Source organism: Heterocephalus glaber, unplaced genomic scaffold, assembly GCF_053883595.1.
Source record: "Heterocephalus glaber isolate CG9 unplaced genomic scaffold, H.glaber_assembly_v1.0 deba00000281, whole genome shotgun sequence".
Classification (NCBI taxonomy): domain Eukaryota; kingdom Metazoa; phylum Chordata; class Mammalia; order Rodentia; family Bathyergidae; genus Heterocephalus; species Heterocephalus glaber.
The window spans coordinates 3,242,989-3,260,147 of NW_028258139.1; the positions used below are offsets into that span (position 1 = coordinate 3,242,989).

The 17,159-nt window shown below is 37.6% G+C and overlaps 1 protein-coding gene across 6 annotated transcripts in view; it reads left to right on the plus strand.

Annotated features, from left to right (window-relative positions):
- Window positions 1-17,159, plus strand: part of St18 (ST18 C2H2C-type zinc finger transcription factor) — a 311,874-nt gene that overhangs the window by 267,227 nt on the left and 27,488 nt on the right. For all 6 annotated transcript variants that reach the window (XM_087185715.1, XM_004837518.4, XM_087185713.1 and 3 more), the window contains one exon: window positions 3,797-4,042. In XM_087185715.1, coding sequence (XP_087041841.1) covers window positions 3,797-4,042 — 246 coding nt within the window. The remainder of the gene's footprint in view (window positions 1-3,796; window positions 4,043-17,159) is intronic.

Genomic DNA, 17,159 nt, shown 5'->3' on the forward strand with positions numbered 1-17,159 from the left:
AAAATCATCAAATTATTATTATAGTTACCTATCATTTGATGAACACCTACTATGTGCCAAGTACTATGCATAAGCACTTTCTCCATGTGAATCATTTTTAATCCTTCTAGAAACTTTGTAAAGTACATAATATTCTCCCGTTTTGCAGAGGAAGAAATGGTAGTAGAGAGATAATGAGTGATTTTCTCTGAGTGGTGCTGTTATCATTGAAATCTGAATTCATACCAGTCTGACTCCTTTTCTTAAGGCCTTACAGTATGCAGACCGTCAGCCCACACTATGACCTCAAATCCCAAAGACTGGGGGAAGTGTTTATAAATTTCATTCAAATTTGGCATCTTATGTTAGTCAACTCTCTGCATTCCATCATTCTATTTTATTGAATAATTTTTTTCAGTTTCATTATCTTAATAGCCTTATTGCTCAATTATCATTGAGAGTGAGATATTTTCATTTCATTTACTTATTATTATCTTGGCTACTTTGAAAACATATTTAGGATAGTGTTCAGTACAGGAAAGACTCCCCCTCCCAAACAAAGCTGGGAAGGGAGCTGCCAGAGGAAAGGCTGGACACCTTGCGGAAACCCAGGTAGAAGGAACAGGGCTTGTATGTGTCTTAGCCAACTCAGAAGGAGATTTCAGGTGCCCTGGCTAAGAGAAAGCTTGCCAAGGAAGGAATACTATGCTGTCTTATTTTATCAATGTTGTGAAAATTAGTAATTTTCATAATCAGATCACTTAAGGGAAAATAATCTTGTTTTTATGCCATCATCAACTTTGAATATATAATTTCTAATTGTTAAACAAGATGATATAATCATTTTTCTGGAAAATAATGGAGGAAAGCAGCTATAAGTTTATTCTCTAGACACAATAATTTATGTGCTATCTCTTTTCTTTCATTGTAAGCATAGTAGAAATGCCATGCTATTATTTCCTATTTTTAGTCATATAAGGATTTTTCCATATTGCTTCATAGGCAGTACTCATAATTATCATTTTACTGTCCACATAATGTGCCATTTAATAATGTTCCATAATTTCATTAATTCATAATTTCATTTCTCCATTGTTGGACATTTAGGTAACTGCTTATTTTATAATACAGATAAAATCATAAACAAGAACTCTTTCAACTTTGAATTTAATAATTTATAATACATTAATTAAACTACTTTTCACTAAAAGTCTGCATAAAATAAGCTCCTTAATGGCAAGAACAAACTACTTTTCAATTTCTCTTTTCTCCAAAACATGGTATCATGGACATATTAAGTGCTTTCTTAATAATTTGATGAATATATAAGTGGAAAATAACATCTATAACTCAAAAGTGGCTAAAATAGATGGCATTTGATGTCCCTCCTAAGTTGAGAAGAACACAAATAGTATTAGATTTATACCTAGTTTCAAAAACCCTTAAAATTTAAATGTAATTATTGAAAGTAAGGATCCCAAACAACACTTTGGGAAATCAGAATACGGAGAGGGCGGGAGGGTCTAGGCCATGTCAGCTGCAGCTCTGACCCTCCCTGCCACCCATCCCTCCCACCTCCCTGCTTTTTTGTGTTGCCTTTTGGAGCTTCAAGCACAGAGAAGTGATGCCTATTGATATAGCTCTGAATAAAGACCCATGCTGTAAATGTGTGATCCCCATCTATGGGCAGAAAGAGACCCTCCTCGGTTACTGTGTATAATTGCTGAATGCATCTGTGGCTTACTTAAAGCCCATCTGTACCCCATTCCCCAGTGCAGCCCGCTTCCTCCCAATGAAGTCAGGTGCTCAGAGCAACTGGCTGGCCACAGGGTGTAGAAAAGCACCTCTTTTAAACATTAGGAGTGATTTTTTTTCAATCAACCTCTGATTACTCAAGATGTATAATCATAACAACTCTCAGAGTCTCATTTTTAAAATTTACTATTTAAATGTCTTTTCCTGTAAAAACTAAAATATATGTGAGTGTTGTCTTGGAATAGTTGATATTTTTCAGAGATCGAATCTGCACTATTTATGGGTTTTGCACTATAAAACTCTGCAGCCCAGTCACATGGCTTCTTTTTCCTAAGCCATCTGTCACAGAGGTCTGGAATTTTATGTGAATGTTGGTTGTGCAGTCTTAACCCAAGTTTTTAAAAAATTTTTTTATGAAAAGTGTCAGCAACTACAATATTTAGCATTTTACTTTACGTTGGCCATTAAACTTGATTACTATAGCTCTGTTTCATTGCCATAGTTACATATCAGCTATAAAGCCAAAAATTGTTTTGATGCACTTCTGGCAGAATACATTGTGAGATCATGGAGGGAGAGAGCATGTGGCACTGATATGGTTAATATCTTGGATTTTTGTAACTAAGGTTTATTAATACTGGTATAAAAATGTATTTGATATTATACAGATGGCATAAGATGCTGTGGTTACTATGTTATTATCCTGGATAAGCTGTACTGTCAAATTCAGGGCTTAAAACTATCACAGGAGATTAAAACTATTTACTAAAAGGGGCAGAAAGATATAAGCAAAGCATCTTAGTACAACATATTAGAAGTGTATTTACTTCCCAATGAATATAACGCAGTGTATCTGGGTGGCAGACTGGGACCTGGAAAATATGAGCTTTGCAGGTAAAACAAGCAGAGAGAAGGGGTGCTTTATTCTTTCAGTCAGGCACAGGCAGCAAGTGGGACTCGTGCAGCCCAGGGCTCAGCCATGACCACTGTGGGGGTGGGAAGTTGAAGCATGTCCTCTAGGAAGTAACTGGTGGCCACAGTAGTTAGAGATCTTGCTAATATATTCAAAGAAGACATCGGCTTTGCCAACCAAAAGAATAAAGAAATTGTCAAGAAGTTAATCGTGACTTGATGGATGGTGGTGAGAATACCAGAAAGGTGTTATTTGACCCACTTGGAGCAATGGCAGGCTTGTTCTTCCAACATTTGGAACTTAATGCGTGGTAATGATCACAATTCATGACTCTATAGCAGCCGTCCCACAGTGCGGATGTTGAAGAAGATCCAGAGCATGTGAGCAGCTTATTGGGACCGGAACCAAATATAAAATGACTACTGTTCCTTAAAAAAAAACCAACGCTTAGCAAAAGCAATCACAAGGGGGAATGTTGTGAGACAGCATTAATTTTAAGTCCCATATTAAGTATTTGGAAAATAAACACCTTGATTCTGAAGTCTCACTATAGAACTTAAGCCCCAAACGCTTATGCTGTCAGTGAACTCTCCCTCTTCGCCCTCCGCAGTCTAACAAAGCTTTTCCAGTTCCAATAACCTAGAGTGAAATGTTGCTTTTGTATTAATCTAATATTCCAATAAAAATTCTCTTCCAGCTGGTTATGTTTGCATATTTCTCATGTTAGATTAATTTTCTGATTCAGGGTAGGGGGGAGTTATATGTGCCTTTTGATAATCACAAATGTTAATGCTTTAAATGATGAATTTGGAGTGATAATTCTGTAAAGTAGAAAAGAAGATTTAAAGCTGAACTTTTAAAACATATACAAATATAAAACAATTTTAGCCAATACATTTAGTATTTTGAACACCTTATTTGTATTAAGCTTACTTTGTTTAAACCCAGAAACATGAAGCTCACTAATGGAGCTGTTCTTAAAAGTCTGCCTAAGAATTGGACATTACACAAAGTAAATCAGAAAGCTAGATTTAAAAGCAGATATACTCTGTAAAAGCTTACATTTAAAATCATCCTTTGAAAGCCCCACATGGCTAGGCTGTAACTGCAAACTGCTTAAATGTTTTTCTGTTTCCTGTTGTATACCAGGGAGCCGAGATAGAAGTGGATGAAAATGGCACATTGGACTTAAGCATGAAAAAAAATCGAATCCTGGACAAGGCTGCACCTCTAACTTCCTCTAACACTACCATTCCAACACCTTCCTCTTCCCCCTTCAAAACGAGCAGCATTCTGGTCAATGCGGCATTCTATCAGGCTCTCTGTGACCAAGAGGGCTGGGAGACTCCTATCAACTATAGCAAAACTCATGGGAAGCCAGAGGAGGAGAAAGAGGTATTGTTTCAATGTCAATCAATAAGCTGAAGATGAGTATGACTGCAGAGTAGTACTAGCTTTTTCTTCCTCAATCATATTTTACAGTCCTGTTTTCGTAATACACAATCCTTTCCTCGGTTTAGATTTTGATAAAATGATGGTTTTAGCTTTCAGGAGAGATTTACAAATGAACCCAACTTTTCCTGTCACTTGCCTAAAATAATATATGATTCTAGTAAATTTTATTCCCACGGTGGTATCAGTTGTCTGCACTACAAGAAAGAATCTTTGTCTCTTATTCAGCAATTTGCAGGGAGCAATGCATTGCTCAACATGGAAATGCCAGCTCACTAGTCCTTTCTGAACGAAAGGGTCAAAGATGAACTCTAGTCGTGGACTAGTCAGAATCTTGAAATTCTGTCAAATCTATTTTATGCTATAAAGGGGCTGCATTGGCACAGCTATGGAAAGGGTCATTTTTTGAGATATCACATTGTAAGTGTTAGATGTCTTAGTTGTATTAACCCTGAAGTCAGGAAACACACTTGTGCACTTGGTCATCTCAGAGGCGGCTTCACTCCAAAAACCAGAACTTGTGATAGCACAGGAGCCCATACAGCCTTTCTCTCTGTAGTCTGATTGGTCATGGTCTACTCAGTGTTACTTAAAAGACTTGGCAGCCAGTGCCCCCATTGTTAGGCTTTACATGACTGGAGGTGACCCTAAGGATTAGAGTGAATGATCTTATTTTGCTGTCTGTCAGAAAAGTAGTTGATGGACTCACTAGTCGATCTGCTTAAAGAACCAAAATACCCATTCTTTGTAGAGGTGTACACCATCTTTTCCAGCCTTTTTCTTTAAATTCTTTTATTGGTACATTTTAGTATATAATACGTTTACATTTAAAATTGGGTGCTTGTACCTGAACATGATGTATCTTGGTTCTTATTTTTTTCCCTATTACCTGTGCACCCTTCACCTCCTCCACCTTTCCCTATTTACATAAATTTCATTTCCATATTTTTTCTTTTCTCATAATTTTTCCTTTCCCTTCTTTCCTTTCCCCTTCCCCTTCCATCACCCCTACACCTTTGGACCTTTTAATATTTCAAATTATCAATTATTCATTTTAATCATTTTAATCCTTATTTACACTTTCAGTTTCTCACACTAGAGAAACTATTTGATATTTAAACATATGTGTCCTATTTATTTCACTTAAGAGTATGGCCTCAATATGCATCCATTTAGCTATAAATGTCTCTAGTTTCTCATTCTTTATGGCTGAGTAGTACTCCATTTTATAAAAAAAAAAACAAAAACCCCACATCTTCTTTATCCAGTTTCCAGTTGATGGGCACTTTGGCTGTTTCCAAGCTTTAGCTATTACAAACTGCCCTGCTATAAACATAGGTGCACACATATTGCTTGGTATTATTCTTTTAATTCTTTGGGGAAGATAAACAGTAGGAGAATAGCTGGGTCAAATGGGACCTCTAGCCTTAGTTCTCTGAGGTATCTCCATACTGATTTCCACAGTGGTTGCACCATTCTGCCCAACCACCAACAACAGAGAAAAGTTCCTTTCTCCCCACACCCCTCCAGCATTTGTTATTAGATGATTTCTTTATAACACCCATTCTTTCTGGGTTGAGGTGGAATCTCACTGTTGTTTTCATCTGCATCTCTCAAATGACTGATGATGTTGAACATTTTTTCACATATTTATTTGCTGCTTTTACTTCTTTGTCTGATAAATGTCTGTTCATTTCAGATGCTCATTTTTGAATTGGGTCTTTGAATTGGGGGGTTCTGATTTTTTTGCAATTCTTTATATATTCAAGATAGTAGACCTTTGTCTGGGGTACAGCTGCTAAAAATATTTTCCCACATTGTAGGTTGTCTCTTGGCTCTGTTGATGGCTTCTCTTGCAGTTCAGAAGCTTTTGAATAAGACGATATCCCTCTTGTTGATTCTTTGTGCTAGTTCCTGTGCTACTGAGGTTTTGTTCATAGTCTTTTCCTATGCCAATGTCTTCAAGAGTTCCACCTAACTTATTTTCCAGCAAGTTTAGTGTTTCTGTCTTAATATTTAGATCTTTAATCCATTTTGATCATAGTTTAGTGCATGGCAATAGATAAGGGTCTAGTTTAAATCTTTGTCAGGTTGAAATCCAGTTTTTCCAACACCATTTATTAAATAGGCTATATTTCTTCCAATGAGGGTGGTTGGCTCCTTTGTCAAAGATGAAGTGGCTGAGTATGTCTGAGATTGTTTCTGCATCTTCTAATCTATTCCACTGATCCTTCAGTCTGTTTCTTTGCCAGTGCCATGCTGTTTTTATCACAGTAGCTTTGTAGTATAGTTTCAAGTTGGGGATTGATACCCCCAGCCATGTCTCTGTTGGCTAGAATTGCTTTTGCTATTCTAGGTCTCTTCTGCTTCCAAATGAATTTTTGGATTGTTTTCTCTAGTTCTGTGAAGTATACTGTTGGAATTTCAATTGGCATTGCATTAAATCTATATAGTAGTTTTGGAAGTATGGTCATTTTCACTATATTGGCCCTTCCTATCCAGGAACAAGGAATGTCTTTCCATTTTCTTATATCCTCCTCGATCTCCTTTTTCAGAGTGCTGTAGTTTCCAGTGTAGAGGTCCTTTGCTTTCTTTGTGAGGTTGATTCCTAGATATTTCATTTTTTGGGATGCTATTGTAAAAGAAATTGTTTCCCAAATTTCTCTGTCAGTGAGTCTGCTATTTGTGTATAAGAAGGCTATTGTTTTTTGAGTGTAGACCTTATATCCAGCTATTTTACTGAATCTGTCAATTAGGTCTAGAAGTCTTTTGGCTGAGTTTTTTGGGTCTTCTATGTAAAGTACTATATCATCAGCAAATAATGACAGTTTCACTTCTTCCTTTCCTATCTGTATTCCTTTTATTTCTTTCTCTTTTCTAATTGCTATGGCTAATGTTTCCAGAACTATATTGAACAGAAGTGGTGATAGTGGGCATCCTTGTCTTGTTCCTGATTTTAGCATGAAAGTTTTCAAATTTTGACCATTTAGTATGATGTTGGCTGTTGGTTTTTCATAGATAGCCTTAATCAGGTTGAGATAAAGACCTTCTATTCCAATTTTCTATAGCAGTTTTATCATGAATGGATGTTGTATTTTGTCAAATGTCTTTTCTGCATCTATTGAGATGATCATATGGTTTTTGTCCTTGACTCTGTTAATATAGTGTATTACATTTATTGATTTACAAATGTTGAACCATCCTTGCATCCCTGGATAAGTCTGACTTGGTCAGGGTGTATGATCTTCTTGATGACACTCTGTATTCTGTTTGCCAATATCTTTTTGAGGATTTTTTGCATCTATGTTCATTAGGGAGATTGGTCTGTAGTTCTCTTTTTGGGTTAGAACTTTCCCTGGTTTTGGAATCAAAGTAACACTTGTTTCCAGGAATGAATTTAGAAGCCTTGCTTCCCTTTCAATTTCCTTAATGAATTTAAAGAGTAATGCCAATAGTTCTTCTTTAAATGTTTTTTTAGAATTCAGCATGAAGTCATTAGGACCTGGACTTTTCTTTGTTGGTAAATTTTTCATTACATTTTCAATTTCACTCATTGTTATTGGGGTGTTTAGAATTTCTATATCTTCTTCATTTAACTTTGGCAATTCATATGTATCTAGGAATCTTTCCATTTCTTCTGTGTTTTCCATTTTATTAGAGTACAGATTCTCAAAGTAGGTACTGATGATCCTCTGGATTTCTGCTGGGTCTGTTGTGACTTCGCCTTTTTCATTCTTAATTGGATGGATTTGAGCCTTTTCTTTCCTTTTTTTGATAAGGTTGGCTAAAGGTTTATCGATTTTATTTATTCCTTTGAAAAACCAACTCTTTGATTCATTAATTTTTTGTATTGTTCTCTGAATCTCCATTGCATTGATTTCTGCTCTGATCTTTATAATTTCTTCTCTTATATGACCTTTGGGTTTGTTATGGTCTTCTTTTTCTGGGAGCTTGAGGTTCTGCATTAGGTTATTTATCTGAGTTCTCTCTGTTTTTCTAATATGGGCATTCACTGCTATGAATTTCCCACGTAGAACTGCTTTCATTGTGTCCCATAGATTCCTGTATGTTGTACTGGCATTGTATTTACTTGTAGAAACTGTCTAATTTCTTCTTTAATTTCCTCTGTGGCCCATTGGTTGTTATTCAATTTCCATGTGTTTGTGGGAGTTTTGCAGTTTCTTATGTTATTGATCTCCAATTTTATTGCACTATGGTCTGATAATATACAGGGGGTAATTTCAATTCTTTTACATTTACTTAGACATGTCCTATGAGCTAGCATGTGGTCTATTTTGGAGAATGACCTGTGTGCAGCTGAAAAGTATGTGTATTCTGATTTTGTGGGGTAGAACACTCTGTAAAAATCTATTAAGTCCATTTGTTCAACAGCTTGGTTCAGTTCTAGAATTTGGTTGTTAATTTTTTGTCTAGATGATCTGTCCATTTGTTGTAGTGGGGTATTAAAGTCCCCCACTACAATTGTGTTAGTGCTTATTTGGTTTTTCACATCCATTAATATTTGTTTTGTATAGTTGGGGACATTCGTATTTGTTGCATACATATTTAGGATTGTCATCTCTACCTCTTGGATTGTTCCCTTCACAAGGATATAGTGACCCTCTTTGCCTCTCAATTAGTTTTGGTTTGAAATCTACTTTGTCTCCACATAAGATTGCTATCCCTGCTTTTTTCTGGGTTCTTATTGCATGGAGAACTGTTTTCCATCCTTTTACTTTCCGTCTATGAATTTCTTTTTGAGTTAGGCATGTTTCTTGTATACAGCATATTGCTGGATTTTGCTTCTTAATCCATTCTATCAGTCTATTTCCTTTGATTGGTGAATTGAGGCCATTAACATTGAGAGTTATAATTGAGAGATATTGACTCATCCTTGTTCTGATGTTTTGCTGTTGTTGGCTCTTTTATTTCTTATTTTTCCCCCCTTTCCCTCAGTTCCTTACCTTGCCTGGTGGCTTCCCTCTGTTGGGCCTCATGGAGTTGTGACCTTCATTGTCTTTTTCTAGGATATTGTTTAGAATTGTTTGGAGTGCTGGTTTGGTGTTCATGAAATTTCTCAGGTGTTCTTTGTCATGGAAGTATCTAATTTCCCCATTGATTTTGAAAGATAATTTTGCCGGATACAACACTCTAAGTTGGAAGTTATTTTCTTTTAGAGCCTGAAATTCTTCACTCCAGGCCCTTCTTGATTTGAAGGTTTGTGTTGCGAAGTCTGCTGTGATTCTGATGAGCTTTCTTTTGTAGGTGATTTGTTTCTTTTCTCTAACTGCCTGTAGAATTTTGTTCTTCTGTTGGGTTTCTGGGATCTTCATTATTATATGTTTATGTGTAGATTTTTTTTTATCAGGGCTAGTTGGAGTTCTATATGCCTCACTTATCTGTATGTCCAATTCTCCACCTCTGTCTGGGAAGTTTTCTACTATTACTTCTGTGAACAGTTTTTTATGTCAGTTGCACTTTCTCCTGTTTTTTCGTGATCTCCTCTCAGTTTTATGTTATTCTTCTTTGCGTTGTCTAGCAGTAGTTGGATTGATTTCTCATGGTCCCTTACTATTTTGAATAGATCTCTGTTTTCATGGCTCTTAACTGCAATCCTGTCTTCTATATTTGATATTCTGTCTTCAGATTCCCTTAATCTGCTCTGCATGCTTTCAATGGAGTTTTTAATCTGCTGAATATCTGTTTGAATCTGTTTCATGGATTCCATTTCTTTCTTATGCTGGGCATTCATGGCTTCCAGCTTGTTTCTGAGCTCATCTGTTTTGTTTTATCAGTTTCTGTTCCAGAGCCTCCAATCACGTCTTTCATTCTGCTCACTATCTCTGTAGTTATCTGGGAGATTATTTCTGCTTTGAATTTTTCTAGAGCCTCATCCATCTCTTTTGTTACTTCCTGTGCTATCAGTTCGGGGTGTCTAGGTGGTTGATTATCTGTCGTTTCCACCTTGTTTCCCCCAGCATTGGCCTTTTGTGGGGTGGAAGTCTGAGTTTGTGCCTTACTTAAATGTCTTCTCATTTTTGTTTTTGCTACTGTCCTTGGTTTAGTTCCTGGGTTGATACTTTGAAGTTGTTTATTGTATCTTTGTTGATGTATTTAGAACACTTATGGAATGGTTCCTTCTCAGAGGTGTCTTCCAGATATAACTGGTCTCTAGGTTTTGAGTCTCTAATGGCTCTGAGGCTGTCTCATTTTTATCATACCAGGAAGGACAACTGATTAGATCAATCACAAGACCTTAGCCCAAGTGATACAATCAGCAACACAACAGCATCAAGTACCTCTTAGAAAATGACAATTCGTGGTAGTTATTAATCTATCACCTTTAACTGTGTGAATTAGATCAAAATCAAGGACCAACCCAACATTTGTTTATAGTGAATAAACTCTTCAATATAGCAACTTTACCCTTTGGGATGGGGAATTAGAAGGCATTGGGGAGGGAGGAATAGGTAAGTAGAAGGATAGGGGAAGGTTATCAGTGAGACCAGAGGGCACAGGCAAGAGAAGGAAAGAGAGGAAAAGAAAGATAAAGAAGAAATACAAATTAGGGGCCAAACAGGAACACAAAGGGAGATGAAGAACAATGTGTGACAGCAAGGGAGCATGCAGAGAGAGAAAGAAGAGAAAAGAAAGAAAAAAGAGAAAAATAAAATTTTAAAAGAGTAGCAAATAAGAAAAATAATTGAAATAAGAGCAAAAAATAGTGGTAATTTTGAAAATAACAAAAGATAGAAATGAAGGGCCTCCTTCAGGGTATGTATCTGCTCTCACAATAGACAATGTGGGCAGCAGTGTGCAGTTATAAGTCAATGAGTCTCAGTAAGCCAGTCACAGACTTGTGAAATTCAGGCAGAGTTCTGGCTGCAACTCCCAAGTTGAGCTCCCTGACCACCTGCAGGGTTGAACTCCGCCCAGTTCTACTGCGGGTTCCAGCTGCCCTTCCCCTGAAGATAGTCTAGGTTCTGATGGGAGGTGATGATCCCTCCAACTTACCAAGTATGGTGGTCTGGTGTGCCTTTATTGCAGAGATTCTCTTCACTTTTCCAATGGGCTTCAGTTTTCATCAGGGAGCCTGAGAGCGGCCCTCACTCTGTTGTTCACTTCTGCAACTCAGGACAATGGCCTTTATGCCCCCCTGTGCCTCTGTAGTACGGATCCAAGTAGCTGTACAGCCAAGAGCCCAGGGAGGGGGGGGTGCTGTTATTGCAGGCACCCGAGCGGCTAAGCTTTTCCAGCTTTTTAAATTTCAGAGACTTGCGGCGGGGGGGTCTAATTTGATTTTTGCTTTTACAACTCAGCATGTGAGTTGACATACACAGTCATGATCACAGGATTGGGCTGTTTTCACATCCTTCCTCCCTTTCTTCCTTCCTCCCACACACACTCATTGGCATCTCTAAGTCTAAGCAGTGAAATAAGTCCTGAAGATTAAGAAACAAATAGGACATGCTTTGCCATGTACATGCACCTCGGCCACATGTGTGCCCAATACAGTGATAAACCTGAGTGGCACACACAGGCACCTGGAAAAGAGGGGGTGTCTGAGTCTGGATGGGGGTGTCAGAGATGTGTGCCCAAACAAACCAGCACTTCTAGGATTTGAGGCACCTCTTGTGTCCCCCCATCCATGCCATCATGTGAAAAGATGAAAGGAATCACAAACAGCAGTGTTTGATTAGGCTCTGTCCTACTACTGGCTTTAGTCTTTTTTGTTTTTTAAAAATACACCTAAAGTATCTTGAAGTGGTTTTAGTTAATTCATCATAATACATCCTATAGGTATAATATTCCCTTTTCTGAAATGCTTGGGACTTGAGAGTTTTTCAGATTTTGGAAGAATTACATGAACTCTACTAGAGAAGCATCTCTAACCCAAAAATCTGAGATCCAGAATCCAAAAATTTTTGAGTTTTGTGGTGGTACTTTGGATTTTAGATTTTCAGATTAAGCGTGCTCCAACTGTGTTTTAGAATAAACTCCTGTCAAAATAATACAGTACATATTTGATGATGTTAAACGTGACACTGGCATGAGCAAAGTAAAAGGGTCTCGTTTACCATAAGTGGTGATCATGTGCTTGCACGGTACATCTCTTGTCTCAATCACAGTGACCCACTGCCATCTCAAGCTTGTGGGAAAGAACAGAAGGCACACCTAACTTCTCCTATCTCAAGATTTGTCATTTTCAGTCATCACCTTACTTGGGCATTCAGCACAACTTTGAAATGAAAGGAAGGAGCAAGACAGAAGTAGATCAAGATGGTTGATACCACTGCCCACAAGTTGGCTTTAGCAAAGGGAGTGGCCCTCTAATTTACAAGAGTGTTGAATCTCCAGCCAGTTGACTATTGCTGCAGCCTGGAGGGTCCACAAAGGGACAATAGTGGGGGATGAAGAAAAAACAAAGAGATACAAAAAGCTGAGGCCAGGTGAAGCCTTCCTCCTAATGGGAGAAAAGGACTGGCTGGCAACAGCAGCATGTTTATTTATAGTAGTAGAAATAAGGGAAGTGCAGGGGGAGGTGAAGGGGCTGGTCTGTAACAGGAATAGGAGAGCAGCTTATCTCTGCAGGGCTTCACACTTGAGAATTTTATGGGGAGTGGACAGGGAGGAAGGCATGTCTTCTTCTTGGCCGGGCCTCTCTCCACCATGCCATGTTTTCGCCTATTCTCCTCCCACAGGGCCCTGCCTCATCTGTGGGAGGAAGCAAACAAGATGCGAGTTCCCAGTTTTATGTGGGGCCCTGCCTCATCCGCGGGAAGAGGCGAGTTAGACCCAGCCATAGAGATCTACAGCGTAGTGCTCCCAGCAAACTGCCAGTTGGCTCCCAGCATAGGATACCCATTCCTGTAAGGGAAACCTATCCCTGGGTGTGAGATCTGTGGGCATGGGTTGAAACGTCAGTGTATTCCACAGAGGATAGTGCTTTACAGAGTAGCTGTAACTGCATTCCTGTCCTTGCCCGAGTCACACAGAGTCAAAATCCTAACATATACTGGCTCCTGAGGGCATCCCAGTGTCATGTGCAGAGTGGCATTGGGCTTTCTATCTTTATCCATGTGACAGTGTTGGAAATGGACTTTCATCAGCCCATTCTCCAGAGACCTTCCTACTGTATTTGTACTCAATGTCAGACAGACAGACAGACCCAATCTTGAATAATAATAAAGCAAATTTGCATCAGATGGGTTTTCTACTTCGTGTAGGGTATCTTATATTGTTTGACATTCACTTTACTTCTGTGTCCTCAGCTGCAAAGCCAACATTGCCCCTTGATATTCTAAGAGCCCTTCCTTGACTATCCTTACTACCCCAGGAGTCAGAAAATGAGTTTCATAACAACTACTTTATCTTTGCTTTCCAATCTCATTTTTTTGCATCTGGATTCATCTTGGCAGCTTTATAATTTCAACTTGAATATGTTTTTATCTAATGCATATAGATTTGTGACAGTGTTTTGTTTTCTTGCAAATTCACAAAAAATGAGAAGGTTTCTTTAGACTAGATTTTTTTTTTAAATGGCTTATATTACATCAGCTCTGATAGGATAGTTTCTTTATGGCTGCAATTTCTGTTCTGAGTATTCTGACGTCGGGAATTTAGAAGCTATGTTGGAATCTCATGGTACTGACAGTGACAAGGAAGAACTGGGGATGCTAAATCTGTTCTTGGACTCAAAGTGTGTGTCCTAGGTTTGAGTTGGCAATATTGTTCCAAGCTAGATGCTTATTGTCACAGATATGTGCATGGGCTGATTCATTGCTCATGGAAGCTGTAGTGGATGGGGATAGGTATGAAAGTGCTTCTGAATCATTGTACCTCTTTTGTTCAGTTTCCCACCCTGTTCTTTGTTCCCTCACTACCCCCTGTGCCTAGGTAATTGACTAACAGTATTTTTTATGAGAATATTTTCCACATACTGCTCTAAGTCCTGACAATGACAAATGTGGGGCCTGTAAGATGTTATTTTGAAAAGGGAGATTGCATTTGGTGTTGTCATTGAGAAGATACGAGGGATACCATGTGCAATGAGAACAAAGACGAGGGATCTTATAGGCGGTGTCTCATGATCCCGACAATGCTGCAAAGCAGGGATACTATCGCACTTTTCAGAGAAGGAAATTGGCACTGAGGGAGGTACCATTGTCGGTTCTTAACCATACAGAACTTAATGGGCCAGCAAATCCTGAAAATGAAAAAAGGAAATGGAGGAACATGGAGAAGAAAAAGAAAAAGATCACCATGAGGTGGAGCTAGTTGAGGAAATATTAAGAAAAAAGTGAAAGATGAAGCAGGATGGAGAGATGGTGTGTGGCCACCTTCGTCTCAGATGCTTCAAGGATACAGGATGGCAGCCCTCAGACTCAGGCAGCTCTCCATGAAGTGACCACGGAAATCAGGCACAGGACTGGGTCACTCTTTTAGTTTTCCAGGCAGTTGTGTGACCCCAGCAAGGCATCACAACCATCTGAGGACCGGAGGACTGCGCTCCTGCTCTCACCCTGTCCTTCCCCATGCCCGCTTCTCCCTCCTCCCCCGAGCCACACCACAGATGACACCCACACAACTAGAAACTGGATGATTATTTCTAATTCATTGTTATCTAGTTCATATGCACAACAGTTGCTTAATTTTGGTGGTAATTTTCAGAAAATATTGTCTGTCTCTCTCAGTGAAATAGCCTGTCCAGATGCCCCCTAAAAAAAAATCATGAATCTGGAAAAAACTCAAAATAACTTGAAAGGAAAGTACTGAGAAATAACTAGGGCTGTCAGTTTCATTCAACTGTCAGTTCTCCAAAGATTTCAGGGCTTAAAATGTTAAAAGTGCCAGATGCTATTATCTGTTATTCATGTTACCATCATGTTCTGTCTTTACTGAAATCAATATAAACTTCCATCTGTACATTAAAGAATTTCATGGAATGTGTACACTCTCTAAGCACACATGTATGCTGTGTTCTCTTTTACCTATCGTGCACAGGATAAAATTATTATTTTCAAAATGAAACTTTAAATATTGGAAAAAGGTTTCTTACAAATGCAATTGATTTATTCTACACTGGGTGCTATTTAGGAATTCATCCAATATCAAATGCTTCTGTACAGAACTAATCTAAGAACTCTCAACAATAGCCACCCCTGTTTTAATACACATACTCTGCAAGCTTCCAGGAGTAGAATGTTAAGCAAAGAAACAGGGAAAAGGCAGTTATTTTAAAAGCAATTTCACACATAAGAGTTTATAGGTTTTAAAGTTATGAAATATTTAAAAGGTCATTGGCAACAAAATTATCCTATTGAAATATTGCCGCATATTATTATACCAAATTAAATAACATCATGCTAGCATAATTTTATATGTTTAGCCCAATAAAAATTTGAACTTTCATAATTGATCATTTGTTTTGAAGTTCCCCCATTCTCTTGCCTTCCATTATGTACAGAATCAACCCCTAGACAATAGCTCCAAACTTTATGTCTTCCTCTATGAATATGCATGCCTTCTTAGAGACTATGTCCATTATAATAAAGAAAATAATGAAATTATTCTCTTTACTTCATACCATTTTGTGAAAAATTCAGCATCTAAAGAGAAAAACAAAGGCTGTTTGATACTGAAGCAATAGTGGATTTAGCTTTTGCATCTACTTTGAAAAAGCCAAGACATTTCTGAATTAGAACAGAAATTACTACCCATGCCAAATCCAGATTGCCCCAAATGGAGTGGATAGTGGAACAATCAGGCTTAAAGGCTTAAAAATGAGGAAATATTTTACTTTAGCCTTTCACATTGTAAAACTTTAAAAAGATAAGCTTCAATCATCTATCTTGCTGTAGATTCTGAGGAGGTGGCATTAAAATAACACTTCCTTTTGCATCTTGGTATGTAATTAGTGTGAAGTACACTTTTCTCTTGACTTGTTTTCAGTGGGGATTGAACTCAGGGCTTTCTAAATGAGCTACATCTGCAGCACTTTTTACTTTCTTTTTTTTTTTTCTGAGACAGAGTCACTAAGTAACTGAATCGCTCAGGCAAGGCTTAAACTTGCAATCGCCTTGCCTCAGCTTCTGAAAGTGTCTTTTTGCTTTTAAATGGAACGTGCAACACTATAAACAATGTGAAGAAAGAAACAGTACCAAACCAGGTTCTATTATTTTGATCTGAAAATAGTCTCACTGAAAGAAACTATACTTGCCTTGACAAGATCAATGTTTAGAATTTTTATTTCTAAAATCCAGAGTTTTTTTCAGTTACCTTTAAATATAAACTCAGAATTATTGAAATTATGCTGTAGCATTTTACATCCATGTAATTTAAAGAAAATTTACTTTGGACAATTCAAAATCATGAACTCACCTTAAGCAGATCAGTACTTTCAAGGTTTAGAATATACTTTTCTATGTGAGTTAATCTGATTTTAACATTAAATCTACAAAGTATTATATCTACTGGATATAGCCTTAATAATGAAAGCAAGCTAATTATCCAATTCAGGAAAGTCATCATGAGTTTTATGTGGGATAACACTTGGTAAAGAAAGATTTGGAAAGATTAGTGGGTCTTCACTATGGGGTCAAAATCAGCATTAAACTTAAAAGGCCATGAAAATGAGTGCTGTCCAACAAGAAATTCCACCCAGTGAATGCAAACATTATAAGATACCAACTTAGCAAAAAAGAAAAGCAGGAAGCGATGTGAAAATAAACAATTATCCAGAAAAATGAAGTTAAACACCTAAATACTGTGGCCTCAAGCTATTACATATCTAAATAAAGAATGTAAATCAAGATCTCTTGTTTGTTGAAATGAGCATTTTGTTAAGCTAAAGTTCTTTTATTTTAAAATCTGTATGGTTCATTTTTTCTTATTTTTAAATTTTAGTGCTCTTGACTGCTGGCTATGTAAAGAACTATTCCTGTATTCTCTGGGGAGTGTTCATGGTACAATACAATTTAAGCTCAATTGAATTTAATATGTTAACTTAATTACGTAGTTCAAGGAATGCCTCTATAATTACATTTGATAAGATGTGAAC